General features: G+C 35.2%; 1 protein-coding gene across 4 annotated transcripts in view; it reads left to right on the forward strand.

Moving 5' to 3' along the window:
* The window catches only part of MYOM1 (myomesin 1), an 84,007-nt gene that overhangs the window by 20,440 nt on the left and 50,287 nt on the right, over positions 1–13,280 (forward strand). For all 4 annotated transcript variants that reach the window (XM_085319322.1, XM_085319325.1, XM_085319323.1 and 1 more), the window contains exons 5-10: positions 1,172–1,329; positions 5,308–5,400; positions 6,488–6,576; positions 6,709–6,771; positions 8,410–8,574; positions 9,167–9,328. In XM_085319322.1, coding sequence (XP_085175448.1) covers positions 1,172–1,329; positions 5,308–5,400; positions 6,488–6,576; positions 6,709–6,771; positions 8,410–8,574; positions 9,167–9,328 — 730 coding nt within the window. The remainder of the gene's footprint in view (positions 1–1,171; positions 1,330–5,307; positions 5,401–6,487; positions 6,577–6,708; positions 6,772–8,409; positions 8,575–9,166; positions 9,329–13,280) is intronic.

Here is a 13,280-nt window from a genome sequence, read left to right on the forward strand (position 1 = left end):
GGAGGGAATTGTGAAAGATATCTAGAAATGAATCTCTAATTTTGATTAGTTTTGACATTATTGTGCAACTTGTTAAAAATAATATTCAGAGAGTAGTTACAAATACATTGTGACCAGACTGGCAGGATATAACAAGTGCATACGTGTTTTATTCAGTTAATTTATTAGTATTCTGGGCAGAGGAACTGACAATGTGCTTACAAAATATGCTCATAACATCAAGTAGGAAAGGTTGTAAATACTTTGAAGGACAAGGTTAGAATTTAAAATCATACTGAAAAAATGTGAAACAGTCTGAAGGTGAAATCTGATAAATAAAATGGAAATTACAGAAGAAAAAGAACAAATAAGTAAGGAATAACTGGCTACGTAAAAGTGCTAGAGGATCTGGGAGTTATAATAGGTCATAAATTTAATGTTAGTCAAAGCCATGATTCTGTTGTATAAAAATATAAATGACGTTCTAGAAAGTACTAACAAAAGTCTTGTAATTAGAACAGGAGGTAATTATTCAGTTGTATTGGAAACTGTGGAATCTGTGATACAGTAATATGTAGTTAACATTTTAGGACAATGTTGAGGACAAGTGGAACATGTTCAGAGGTGAGAAACAACAATTGTAAGAAAAACAGATATTGTGTAATTTATAAAAGACAGAAGATTTTGAAAACTGTCTTTTTTTAGTAACCCTAAGGGAGCTGTAATTCTCCATACATATGAAAGTTAGGGCAAAGATAGGACTGTTTTTCCATGCTCTAGATTACAGTCAAACAGTTGAAACAGTTATGTTGGGAGGAGGAAAGAGCCCATCAACAAGAAAGGTTTGAGAGCAGATCTCTCAGAGATGCTCTAGGCGTGTGATTTTGTATTAGAAAAGCTGTATAGACAACATCAGAATTTGAGATCAATTTCACCTTCGATTCTGTATTAAAAAACAAGACTTAAATGTGGAAATTTAGTTTATTTAGAATAAAACAGATCTAGTTATTTTGAAAGAACACCTTGAAGATGAAAAATATTGTTTCGTGTCTCCAAGTAAGATAAATACATTGTGAGTCTATCTCAATTTTAAAATAAATATTACATTTTTTTTCTGCTCTTAAAATAATCCAAAAATGTTTTTGAGTATAGAATATGTGCTGAGGTTTATGATGAAATGTTTCTTTTCCAGCTAGAAGATACTCAGGCATTCCACAAAAAGTTGAATCAAGATAAACTTTTACATGCTCCTGAGTTTGTTATCAAGCCTCGTTCTCACACTGTCTGGGAAAAGCAAAATGTCAAATTTCATTGCACCGTGGCTGGCTGGCCTGAACCCCATGTTACATGGTAGGTTTATGTCACTATCACTGAAGTCATCATATAACCAACATCCAAACTCATCTTAGGGAATGGTGTATTTTTTCAGTAAAGATATAAGATCACCACCTTTTTTTATTGTAAATACCTTTCTAGCCATCTTGTACAAAAAGGAGGCAAAATACTGAAAGGCAAAACATTCTCTTTGTATAAAAGCTTAACAATATGAATAAATAGATAAAACGTATTTATTTTTTAATGAAGACATCCAAAATACTTCTGTCCTCTGAGGAGGGAAAAAGAGCGGTGTGATATATTCTCGATGATGTCTGCAAGAGGATGTTTTCTAAAGGCTTTCCTGTTGTTTAGAAATACTGTTGATGTCCCAGAAGCATTAATGCATGTTTTAGAGAAGAAAGAGGTTCTTAGCTGCTGAGCAGTTAAAGTAGTGAATCTCAGTGGAATTTAAATCTCATGAAGCAGAATGTTGCAGGGAACACACTGCAATTATTTGACCTGAAAGGCTGTGGATATATTTAGGGCCATCCAATTCTATGGAAAGCTTTGGAGTCTATTGGAATTTTTCTATTCACTTGAATTTTCTTTGGACCAAGTCTTTATTGTAAGAGCTCCAAAACAAACTCTTGGACATAGCTGAAGGTCTAATTTGGGTCTTGGGCTAAAGTTTGGCATGCCTGCAATTTAATTAGCTTAATTAACATTAAAATTTAATATTAACATTGAAAAAAGTTGATAACTTTTTTCAAATATGAAATGAGATTGATATTCAGTTTTTAATTTAAAAGATTCTTCCTGAATGCATATATAAAATGAACAAAGAATAAGCCCATATTCAGCATTAAGCATTAATTGTAAATAATTAGTAAAGGGATTCCGTTTGTAGAGACAACAGAAAACATCTACTATATCATGATGTTAAGTAATATTCATAGTTTGTRCTTTACTATATGAATTACTTAATAGACTCTGTGTTTATTTAACACCTACAAGACCTTAATATCAGGGCTTGACAAAAAGTTTACTACCAAAAAGCACATTAATAGGCCATACCTGATGCCCAGAGGTTTCTTTCCTTAAACTTTAACCTCCAATAGTCAAGTTCTGTACGGACACATTTTTCCAGTTGTGTAAGAACTGTAAGTGCTCAACTTTAACATTCATCTCAGAGAGGATTCCAGACAAATGTTTCAGATCTGGTCTCTATTGAGCGTAAGAAACGGTCAGTTTAGGATCCACTGTCATAGCTGTAACCCAACTCTATAATGTRAATCTAAACCAAAAAAACAAGACCTGAACCATTTTCACTTTGTCTGAGATTAACTTTATTCCGAAAACCTGACATGGTTAAACCAAGCCTTCAGCTATTTGCCTTTGCTTTTACTGAAGTGAACTAGCCTTTCAACTACATGCTAAATTTGGATGGTGGAATTTAGAACATTTTTTTATGGTATATTTGAACTCCAGGTGGATTTTAGTTTGCCATAGGCTACTAATGGAAAAAATGAATTTATAGCAATTTTAGCAGGTGGCTTTGCTCAGGGATATAGAACAACACTGGTCTGGATCTATCAATTTTTATTCAGTATTTCTCACTAAATGTCAGTCATGTATTCCTAACAGTCGTTTTTTGTATATGCAATGAGGACCTTTTCATGCTGTGCATAATAAATTATAAATCTCATGCACTTTCTGTAAAGAAAATTTTACAGTGTGATACAGTTGTTCTTATTCCCTTGGAAAAAACATGTGGAACACCCAAGACATTTGAAACCAGTAGCAGAAAGCATAAACTATAAGTGCGTAATGACACTGGGAGGTTGCAGTCCAACATTAGCTAATGACATGGCTGTTCTGGAATCTGTCTTTCCTGAAATAACAAGTCCCTCTAGTGCTTGAGCTCTGTTTTTCCATAGATTAATATAAACAAGCGAAAACCRAATCAATTATTTTTTGCTAATCCGATAATGAAGACAGAAGAAGTGAAAGTCCTCTAATACTGGCCTGACTCAGCTGAAGTTTGTTCCGCACGGCTCTGCAGGCTGAGAAATACTCTTGCTGCCCCCAGAATCAGAGGGGCGCCCGGCCCTTTGGAGGAACGTTTAACAGACTATGGCGTCAAGTTCTATTTCACAGAGCGAGTCAGAGACTGAGCACACGCAGTCATATTCCTGGAAAAAAACATTAAGATGTGATGACTTTATTCTATTTTTTGAATCTATTTGGCACAGTACATGGAATATAAAGATTCATAGATGTTCCCAGGCAGATCAGTGTAGGAAGCACTATCGCATGGAATAGGTGAAGAGTGGTGGTAATGGATTTACTCTTAGCTGATCTATGTATTATTATTAATTGAAAATCAAGGCAATGCAATAGGAGATCTGTAAGGGGACAAGGGGACAAGAAACACTGCTACTGTTTGAAGTGTGGAGTAGAGGGTATTCCACTGCATTAAGTCCCTTTTCAGTCCAGAATTCTTAATGAGAAGAAGATCAGTATGCATTAAGGTTTATGATCCACACTCACTTTGGCCCTTTGAAAAATCCAAGTGCATTACTGTACCCCAAAATTTGCAGCAAGGGAAATACTGTTTATTCCCAGTGATAGGAAATGCTGAAAGTGTTGAAAGGCAATTTTTAGATTTATTGTAGTTATAGCTTTATCCTGAGATATATTAAACTAAAAATAGTCTTCATAAAAATGAAGTTATATATTACTGACTTGTTTGATGAAGTCGGGCATGCTGCTGATATTAGGCCAGTTCCCCCCCTTGACTGAAAATCATGAGAGAAACTGATGTTTAAACCAAAAAGCAAAATCCTTTAGGATGGATATCTRTTATGATTTATGGCTTAGTTAAGCTCCTTCCAAGAGATTAAGACATTTTTATCTATAATCAGTTGTATTTCCATTCCCTAATGTATACATAGACCTCAAGCAGCACAAAGAAAGCTATAGGAATTCACTGCGTTAGAGAGCATTCTTTCCTTACAGACCTCTTCAAATCAGTCACAAATGTAGCAAATGCAGTTCTGTGTTAATTACGTTAGACTTCCATTGTCATCGTATCACCAATTTGTTCTGTATCACTAGTGCTCACTTATGACAGGTTTCATTTGAACAGTTATTTAATAACACCACCTATTGTTCAAAGTTAATGGCCTTCTAAGCAATGATTAGCGAGAAGAAACTACTTTGCTCTACTGAATTCTCCCTCTGTGAGACTTAAGCTGTTGACGTATATTCTGAAATTAGCAGTACCAGTTCAATACTGATAAATACTTGTTCATTCCTTCATATTACTTACCGGGAATTTTGAACAGTAAACTTACAACCCGACTCCTATTATTGAAGTAGGTACACCTGTACCAGAAAACCCTCACAGCATACACTTGTAAAGTCAGAAAAGCTATTTGCTAGTACAGTTTTTGCCAGATCCCTCATTGCCATGCATTTTCTCAAGAGGATTTTTTACCAGTCTAACTCAATATGCATCAGGGCTTCTGCTAACTTAACTATGCAAGTAAAAAAAAAATAATTCCTTACCAACAKTTTTGCAAATATGCAGGTTTTAAAAGTAGATTGAATGTGCAAGCCAAACAAAATGTGCAAAATATCTATTGAATGAGGATGTTACAGGATTTTTATTGTTGCTGATTCACAAAACTMTTAAATGTTGTTCATGTGATTCTTCCATTCCTAGACAAGGAACAACCTGAAAGTCATGGTAATATAAGTGGATTTTCATCCTGTTCAAGGCTATTTTTTTTCTTTAAACTAGCAAATAAAATTCATTTGAGGCAGAGGGAAGAGAAGGAAAGAGAGAAGTTAGGCTTTCAAAGATGTATTTCCAAGATATTAGACTAAGTTTATCTAAGAGAAACATAGAGAAGCTGATATTATATTCCAAACACAAACACTTGACCTTTTAAAGTATATCATTGTATGTTTCTGCTTGTGACATACTGTTGCTTTGTTTTTCCATAGGTACAAAAACAATGTRCCCATCAACGTACAAACTCCCCCTGGCAAGTATGTCATTGAAAATCGATATGGGCTGCACTCACTGGAGATTAGCACGTAAGAGAATAGCAGATAATTTAGCAAATAACTTAAGCTGAAATGTTGCTATAAATTGAGACCTGCAAAATGTGTACATATTTCTTGGGGATGYAAGGATAAGAGCTATTAAGTTTGTACAGCTGAGAATTCTATCTACTAAATGTTGAAGCAATAGAGAATAAGCAATTTATCTGAGTAATTTATCTGAATTATTATTCTATTTATGAATGAATCAGAAACATGTGGGACACTTGTGATTACTTTTCCCATTTGTCTCCTCCTCCGTACATACAGTTAAACATGAGAAAAATCTAGTTTAGGCTAAAAATGTATAAAATAACTATTTTTCAAATATAGTAAAGTTCCTAATTCTTACTGAAAYGATGAACAGAATCGAGGAGACCTCACACAAGAAAGATTTTTAGTAGTATTCATCCTCCACTTGGGAAATTTTTGCAGTAACTTGTGTTAATAACTATTGAAATCCTGAGACCCAGTCACCTAATTGTTATGGAGTCTCCTTCTCTGGAGATCTTCAAGGCCTGCCTAGATTCAACCCTGTCTAACATGCTGTAGGTGACCCTGCTGAGCAGGGAGGTTGGACTAGATGATCTCCAGAGGTCCCTTCCAASCTTACTGATTCTATGATTCTAATTTTGAACAATCAGCTCTGTCTTCACCACCTAGATCCTACTGGGTGCCAAGATATTGATTTAAACATCCATACAAAATATAAATGAAATTTGTCATTTGAAAATAGTTTATGATATCTACTATTTCTACAGCTTCCATGTTAGGCATCTCTCCATAGGAAATTAGAGCAACTTAGAGATAACTTAGATAAATATTATAAGCCATTTTTTCCTACTTCCTCTGTATTTTCAATTTCATTTGAAAAGAGCCATTTTTAAAAAACACTGAATTTTTAACATTGAGAAAAACTTAATGGCTACAATCAGTCCAGTGTCCAGTGTGTCTGACTCCCAGATTTTTACTTGTTTATAGATTTAATACAGATTTCTGGAGTTTTTTTGATCTTAAAAAAGGGGTTCTAGGGATGCCAAATAGTAGCAGATGCTCTGGCTAATTATTTATGTCATTTTAGATGTGATTTTGAAGACACTGCTCAGTATCAYGCTTCTGCTATGAATGTTAAAGGAGAAATTTCGGCTTATGCGTCCCTTGTGGTAAAGAGTAGGTTTGCAAAACTTTTCATTTAATTTTTTTTGTAAGATGAACATTATTAGTTTCATTTTTGTGGCTCAGACTGCTTTTACTTTTAGATGATAGTGACTAGAGTTGCTCTTTTTTTGTTTGTGCATCTAGGGTAYAAAGGAGAAATTGATGCAGGTCTTTTCCATGCTGGAACTGTTTCTATGCCTCTGAGCTGTAAGTTGTTTGTTTGACAAATCTGTTTACAGTTGTGACATCATGCCAAATGACTAAGCAGAATATTTTGTAGCATTATTTAGAAAGAAAACAGGTCTGATTTACACAGGTATTGAGCTCTACAATTTCAAATTGTATTATTAGCCTTATCTATGAAAGGAAATGGCATTATCTTCTAGGTCTGTGGCTATTTGTGTTTGCTTGTAMAAGAAACATCTGATCTTGTTGAAACAGGAAGATGCAGACTGAGAGGATATTTTGTGATAGTCCTTTTAATATTGGTGTAGCTCTGGAATAAAATCTGTTGAAGGAATAGAGGGACACTGTCTATTGCAAAATATAAAATACAGCCTGGATAAAATGCTAAGGGGTGTATGTTTGCGAGTAGACTAGATGACTTAATAGTTCTTGTCTATGTGATTCCATACATTGTKAAGATGCATAGCAAAGATCACATAGCCAGGACCAAATTTGAATATTTGGAGTGTATCAGCAGATTGTAATTTTGTTTTACCTAMGAACCTGGTCTCACATTTTGAAGTGGTTTCCAGTACTGCATAAATACTTCCAYGAACAGAAATGTTAAGAAAATCCACCCACCTATACACAACATATGTGTTAAGTGCCACGGGGTCCTTGCACGTGGAAGGCTTGAAAGATACTCTTATGGACATTTCTTTTATTGTAGCAGCAAAAATAGAATGAGGGATATGCTGCAAAGGCACACTAGATGTCATTTAAGTAATGAAGTTCTGAAATAACAGAAATAATATTACACACAATATCACAAAATATTAGRCCCTGAATTTCCAATATAATTAGAGATTTATTGTTTGCTAATGGAAAAGGAAGAGGAAGAGCCACATATATTCACTAATCATAAGAAGACTGAGGGCAGGCCGTATAAGGCAGTTGCAGAAGAGGAAAATGTGACCTTAGGTTTTATCAGCTGAGGTGTTCAAAATAATTATGGAAGCCTCTGTACTGTGTATATGAAAGAAAAGCATGAAGCACTTATAAGATCTGTCTGCAATAGTGCATAACTCAGATCATATAACAAYAGGAAAGATAAATTCGGGAGCAGGTATAGAAATAGACTATCCAAATGTCCAGGGAAACAGAGGGCTCATTTTATATTAAGAGTCCAAAAAAGACTTATTTAAGCTGTCAAAATGAAGGCTGAATGGACACATGACTGTCTTGAGATGCAGTAAATAGTTGAACAGAACGAGAAAAGAGCTTTTTATGCTAGAGGTCAACTTGACCTTAACAAATCATTAATCAAAAGTAAAAGTATGTTTAAATTATAAAATAATCATTGATCAAATAATAAAATGCTGGATCTGAAATTCTGTCTGCAGTAAAATTCTGGAGCAGCCCTTCCCTAGTAAAATGAGCTAGCTCTAAGAACTGGAGCTGTATAATTAAAGAAACCAGTTGATTCTCTGTGATAGCAAGGGCTTGGATTATTTGACATTGCAATTGCCTCTGAATACTATTTACTGAATTTATATTTTTTCTATTTATAACTTAAACTTTRCCTAAGGTTATGTTCATAATCATTGGGTACTTTTGCTTACTAGTCTTACTACAAAAAAAGAAAAAGTAAACAGCCAGACTTTTTTTTCCTTTATACAGTTGGTGTTACCCCACATGGGTATGCTTCCAGATTTGAAATCAGTTTTGTTGACAAGTTTGATGTTGCCTTTGGGAGAGAAGGCGAGACAATGAGTCTGGGTTGCACAGTTGTCATCAGTCCTGACATTAAGCGCTTCAAACCAGAAATCGAATGGTACAGAAATGGTGAGAATGATGAGAGGAAGTATAAACTTATTTGACTTAGATCTTTACTTACTTCAATATATATGAATGGTATGAACAAGTCATCATTTTCTCAGCTTTCTAAATAGTAGTATTTTCCTCTTTTTTAATTCAAAGTTTTCCATAATTTCCATTTTGAGGTGCAAATAATGAGTTCCGTAATTGAAAGTGGAGGGAGGGAGGACTGTGAAAATGTCTTCTAGCTTTTTTTTTTWTTATTTTATAAATTTTAGAATTAAAAGCATTTTGGTCAGCTCTGACATTTGATGTGGCAGTAATTAGATAGATGATTTAGATTTTATTATTTATTCATATGTTAAGACATTTTTTAAGTAATGGCACAAAGCTGTTGTGCAGCAGTTGATAAAAAGCTTGCTTTCTGAAGTTAGATTTTGCAAATGAAGACAAAATTGGCATGAAAGCAGAATTAACTATAATTTATGATTGTCTTTGAAATTGGAAAGTTGCACAGACTATTCTGTATTTCCAATCTATTCCAGTSTATTCACTCTAATTCCAATCTATTCCTTAGTATATGCAGCTAATTCTTATCATAAAATTCTCTAATTTCTAGGTGTTCTTATTACACCATCCAAATGGGTCCAGATGCATTGGAGCGGGGAGCGAGCTTCATTAACACTGACTCATGCAAACAAGGAGGATGAAGGTCTTTACACTCTGCGTGTGGTGATGGGAGACTACTATGAAGAGTATAGTGCTTATGTCTTTGTTCGAGGTAGGATACTTTCTTATGAACCAAACAGACTCACTAGAGAAATGAGGAAAACCTACAGAGAAAATCAGTCTTGTGAAACCCAGTCATTTTAAAGGCTTTTTTATCCAATAAAAAGAAAATAAATATTTTCTCATAATAGTTATTTTCAAGCATTATAACTTTCAGTTTTTATCTTTGGAAAAATTGTATGCATACTTGGAGCTTGGGAGACATATGCTGGAAGACTTCCAAACCATATTGACATTCTGAGGAGGAAATGTAGTGTATTGATGTAATGTCACATAGAATCATAGAACGGTAAGGTTGGAAGGGACCTCTGGAGATCATCTAGTCCAACCCTCAGCGTAGCCCATACAGGGATTGAAGCCGCGACCTTGGCATTAGCAGCACCRCGCTCTAACCAACTGAGCTAAACATCCCTGTCACAATTTCAGCCTCTGACAATACTGAACAGGAATCATAAAGAGGAAAAATCTACATAATAACTTTAAAATGTATTTTTGTAACCATCTTATCACTAGCTAAACCTCACTGTTTTGATGAAAATTTTGTGTACTCTTTGGGGGATTCTCTCACATGCACAATAYGAAAAAATACAGTAAAAGGGCAATGCAAAGTCCTGCACCTGGGGAGGAATAGCCCCGAGCATGAGCACAGGCTGAAGTCAACAGGCTGGAAAGCAGTTTGCAGAAGATGACCCGGGAGTCATGGTGGACACCAAGGTGAACATGAGCCAGCAGTGTGCCCTTGCAGCAAAGAAGGCCAACTGCATCCTTGGCTACATGAGGCAGAGCATTGCCAGCAGGTTGAGTGAGGTGATGCTTGCCCTCTACTCAGCACTGATGAGATCATGTCTGGAGTACTGTGTCAAGTGCTGGGTTCCCCAGTATGAGAGAAACATGGACATACTGGAGCAAGTCTAGTAAAGGGTCACAAAGATGATTACGGGTTTGGAGGTTCAAGCATCTGAGGAGAGACTGATACAGTTGGGATTGTTCAGCCTGAAAAAAGAGAAGGTTCAGGGAGATCTTATCAATGTGTAAATACCTGACAGGAAAGAGTAAAGTGACAGGCCCAGGCTCTGCTCCTCTGCTCAGTGGTGCCCAGTGACAAGACAATAAGCAATGGCCATAAACTTAAATACAAGAAAATCCTTTTAAATATAAGATTTTCCTTTCCCTTTTTTTTTTTTTTTTTTTACTGTAAAGCGATCAAACACTGTAACAGATTGCCCAGAGAAGTTGTGGAGTCTCCATCTTTATGGAGATATTTAAAACGCAGCTGGACACAGTCCTGCTCTGGCTGACTCTGATTTGAACAGGGGAGCTGGACCAGATGATCTCTAGAGGTGCCTTCCAATCAGAAAATTGTTCTGTAATTCTATGATACTGTGAAGTAAAGCAGTAAAGTTGATGCAGCAATTTAAGTGTAGTGCTTCTCTGGATTTTATTTGCTTGTACCATGAAACACTTCAAATTTCTATTAGAGAGAATATATCCTTAAGAAGAGCCTTGGATATCAGGTTATGTACTGATTCTATATCTGTCCCAGCTGCTAAAAGCAGCTGAAGCATGTAATATTAATTCAAAAGACACTGGATATTCTTGGCTCTTAAAACATTCCCAGAATGGCATTGCTTTGCTAAGTCCAGCAGAACCGTGTGAGCCGCAGATAACAGCCTGCTCAGAAAACATGACTGAAGCAGATGTTTTGATCAATTGAAGAAAGACTCCATGGAAATGAGCATTGGTGACTATGTAACAAAGAGAGTAAGACTCGCCTGTTTTGTTTTGTTTTAAATTGTGCTACCAATAAATATATTATTGGCTTTGTTCCTATTGCATCTTCTGGCGATACAGGTATGAACTGACTGTGAACCCATTGTCCCTTTCACAAGGATATCTTCCCTTTGATGAATTTGCCAAATTCTAATAAGATTAATTATATTCTCACTCTTTTGCTTATATGCCCCTTGCAGTCTCAATAGGTTAATGTATTTTTCACTGCTTTTCTTCATATGTACACAAAGTTGCTGCAAACAGTTAGCTAGCTGTGGTATTTAAATACAAGTGGTTGTCCTTCTGGGGCATGTAGGAATCCCTGTGTATTACTAAAGTGAGCGGGGTGCAGCACACTAACCAGGCTCATAATGTTAGGCTTTTGGACAGACTTGCCAAGATATTTGTTACTTTTCTGCCATGGCTACAAGTCAGCATTTGTCAGCAGGCAGTCAGGGATGAAATTCTAGCCCCTCTGAAGCCAGTGAGCAGTGTTGATTGTCACAGTTATTTCCCAGTCTATCTTGGAAAGAGATCATGGTGTCTCATGTTCTGTCAAGTGGTAAATATGAGCAATTAAAGCCTTTTGTATAGAGATTATTGAAGATACATTGTTTTTTATTATTTTATGTTAAATGGCTTACTTACTTTGTTAATAACATTTTTAAAATATACCTAGTTAGCCGAAATTATAACCAAGGCTCAATAACTTTGGCACRGTTTCAAAAGCTCTATGTGATGCTACCATGCCTCTAAGAGTAAAGTGAGTTTTCTGAAGAAACTTTTTTATTTAATTAAGCATGTTAAATAAGCTTGTAAGGCATTTCTTTTGAAAGCTAAGAGCATAATAAGTAGGAATTTCTGTATATTATAATAGAACATGCTGCAATGCCCTGAAACATCAAATGTTTTAAAAGATCTGGATTTTAGATGGAGTGTAAGAATAATGTTTGATAGCAAAGCATCATTTTCCTCCAAGTATATGTCTCTGTCTTGTCTAATACAGACCTTCTTTTGAAGTAGCTCACAACAGGTCTTGAAAAATACCACATGTAATTGTACAAATTGATGTTCATCTGTAGGGAAACAATCTCGCCTCTTTGAAAGCCTTTCATATAATCTTCTTGCAAGGGCTATTTTTCCCTACAAGAATACTACCTCATCTAACAGATAAAAGTCTGATCATGTGAACAGTATCATTCCCCTGTTCCAGTCACTATACTCTATTTTTTTAAGTTTTAGAAAAGATTTGTCCACCACAGATGCTAGAGTCAAAGCCATTTGATATCAGGGTTCTCAGATCTGCAATAAATGTTTGAAAGGAAGAATATGTTTGTCCTTATATAGTTTATATTCTAAAATGAAAATGTTTAATAGGATTTTGATAATGTATGTTTAAAAAAGTTTTTGATATTTTTTCATTCATATCTAACCAAACAGCAACAATAATGGATTGTGAAGATAAGAAGATAAGGAATACCCATTTAATTCATTTTTTGAATAAAAAACTATTCAGAATTTTCTAGTAGCAACCAAAATCTAGCTTGACTGAAAATTCAGATTCACTGTGGACTCTGTCTAGTAATTCATCTCAGTTTAGATTCAAGTGACTTGTTTAGATTCTTCAGAAGGTATCTTTGCTCTGTTGCTGAGTATCCAGCAAGTAAGTTAGTCATTTCAGTGGACATCATTGTTAAAAAAAAGGGAGGCGGCAGATGAGGTTTTATCTTCCAGCTCTTGCTGTAATCAGGTGACATATAGTGAGGGGGGGTCTCAGTTTCAGTAATATTTCATCAATCAGTATTTTCATGGAAGTATATGGCAGTAAGATCACGAAAGTGAATTGTATTTATTTGAAGACTGCAGTATTGTATATACAATGACCGAGTAATTTTGACTGAGTTATTGCCTGGCTACAAGGCAAAATGTCAGCCTGTTCTCCTAATTAGAATAGCAGGTAAATATATAGTCGACCAAAGTTTTGCTTCTGCTATATCTCTGACAGCTACCAAATCAAAATGAATGTTTCTAATTTTATTTCMAATGCCTAGATCAATTACATTTACAATATGCTGTAACATATGAAGTATTTGTAAATATTGAGAAGAGAAAAACAAAATCTAGAAAAACATTGATGGTATAAAAACAAACACTTTCTGAAGCCAGAAACTTTT

This window comes from Rhea americana, unplaced genomic scaffold (genome assembly GCF_003343005.1).
Source record: "Rhea americana isolate MKP2758 unplaced genomic scaffold, rheAme1 scaffold_58, whole genome shotgun sequence".
NCBI classification, from domain to species: Eukaryota; Metazoa; Chordata; class Aves; order Rheiformes; family Rheidae; genus Rhea; species Rhea americana.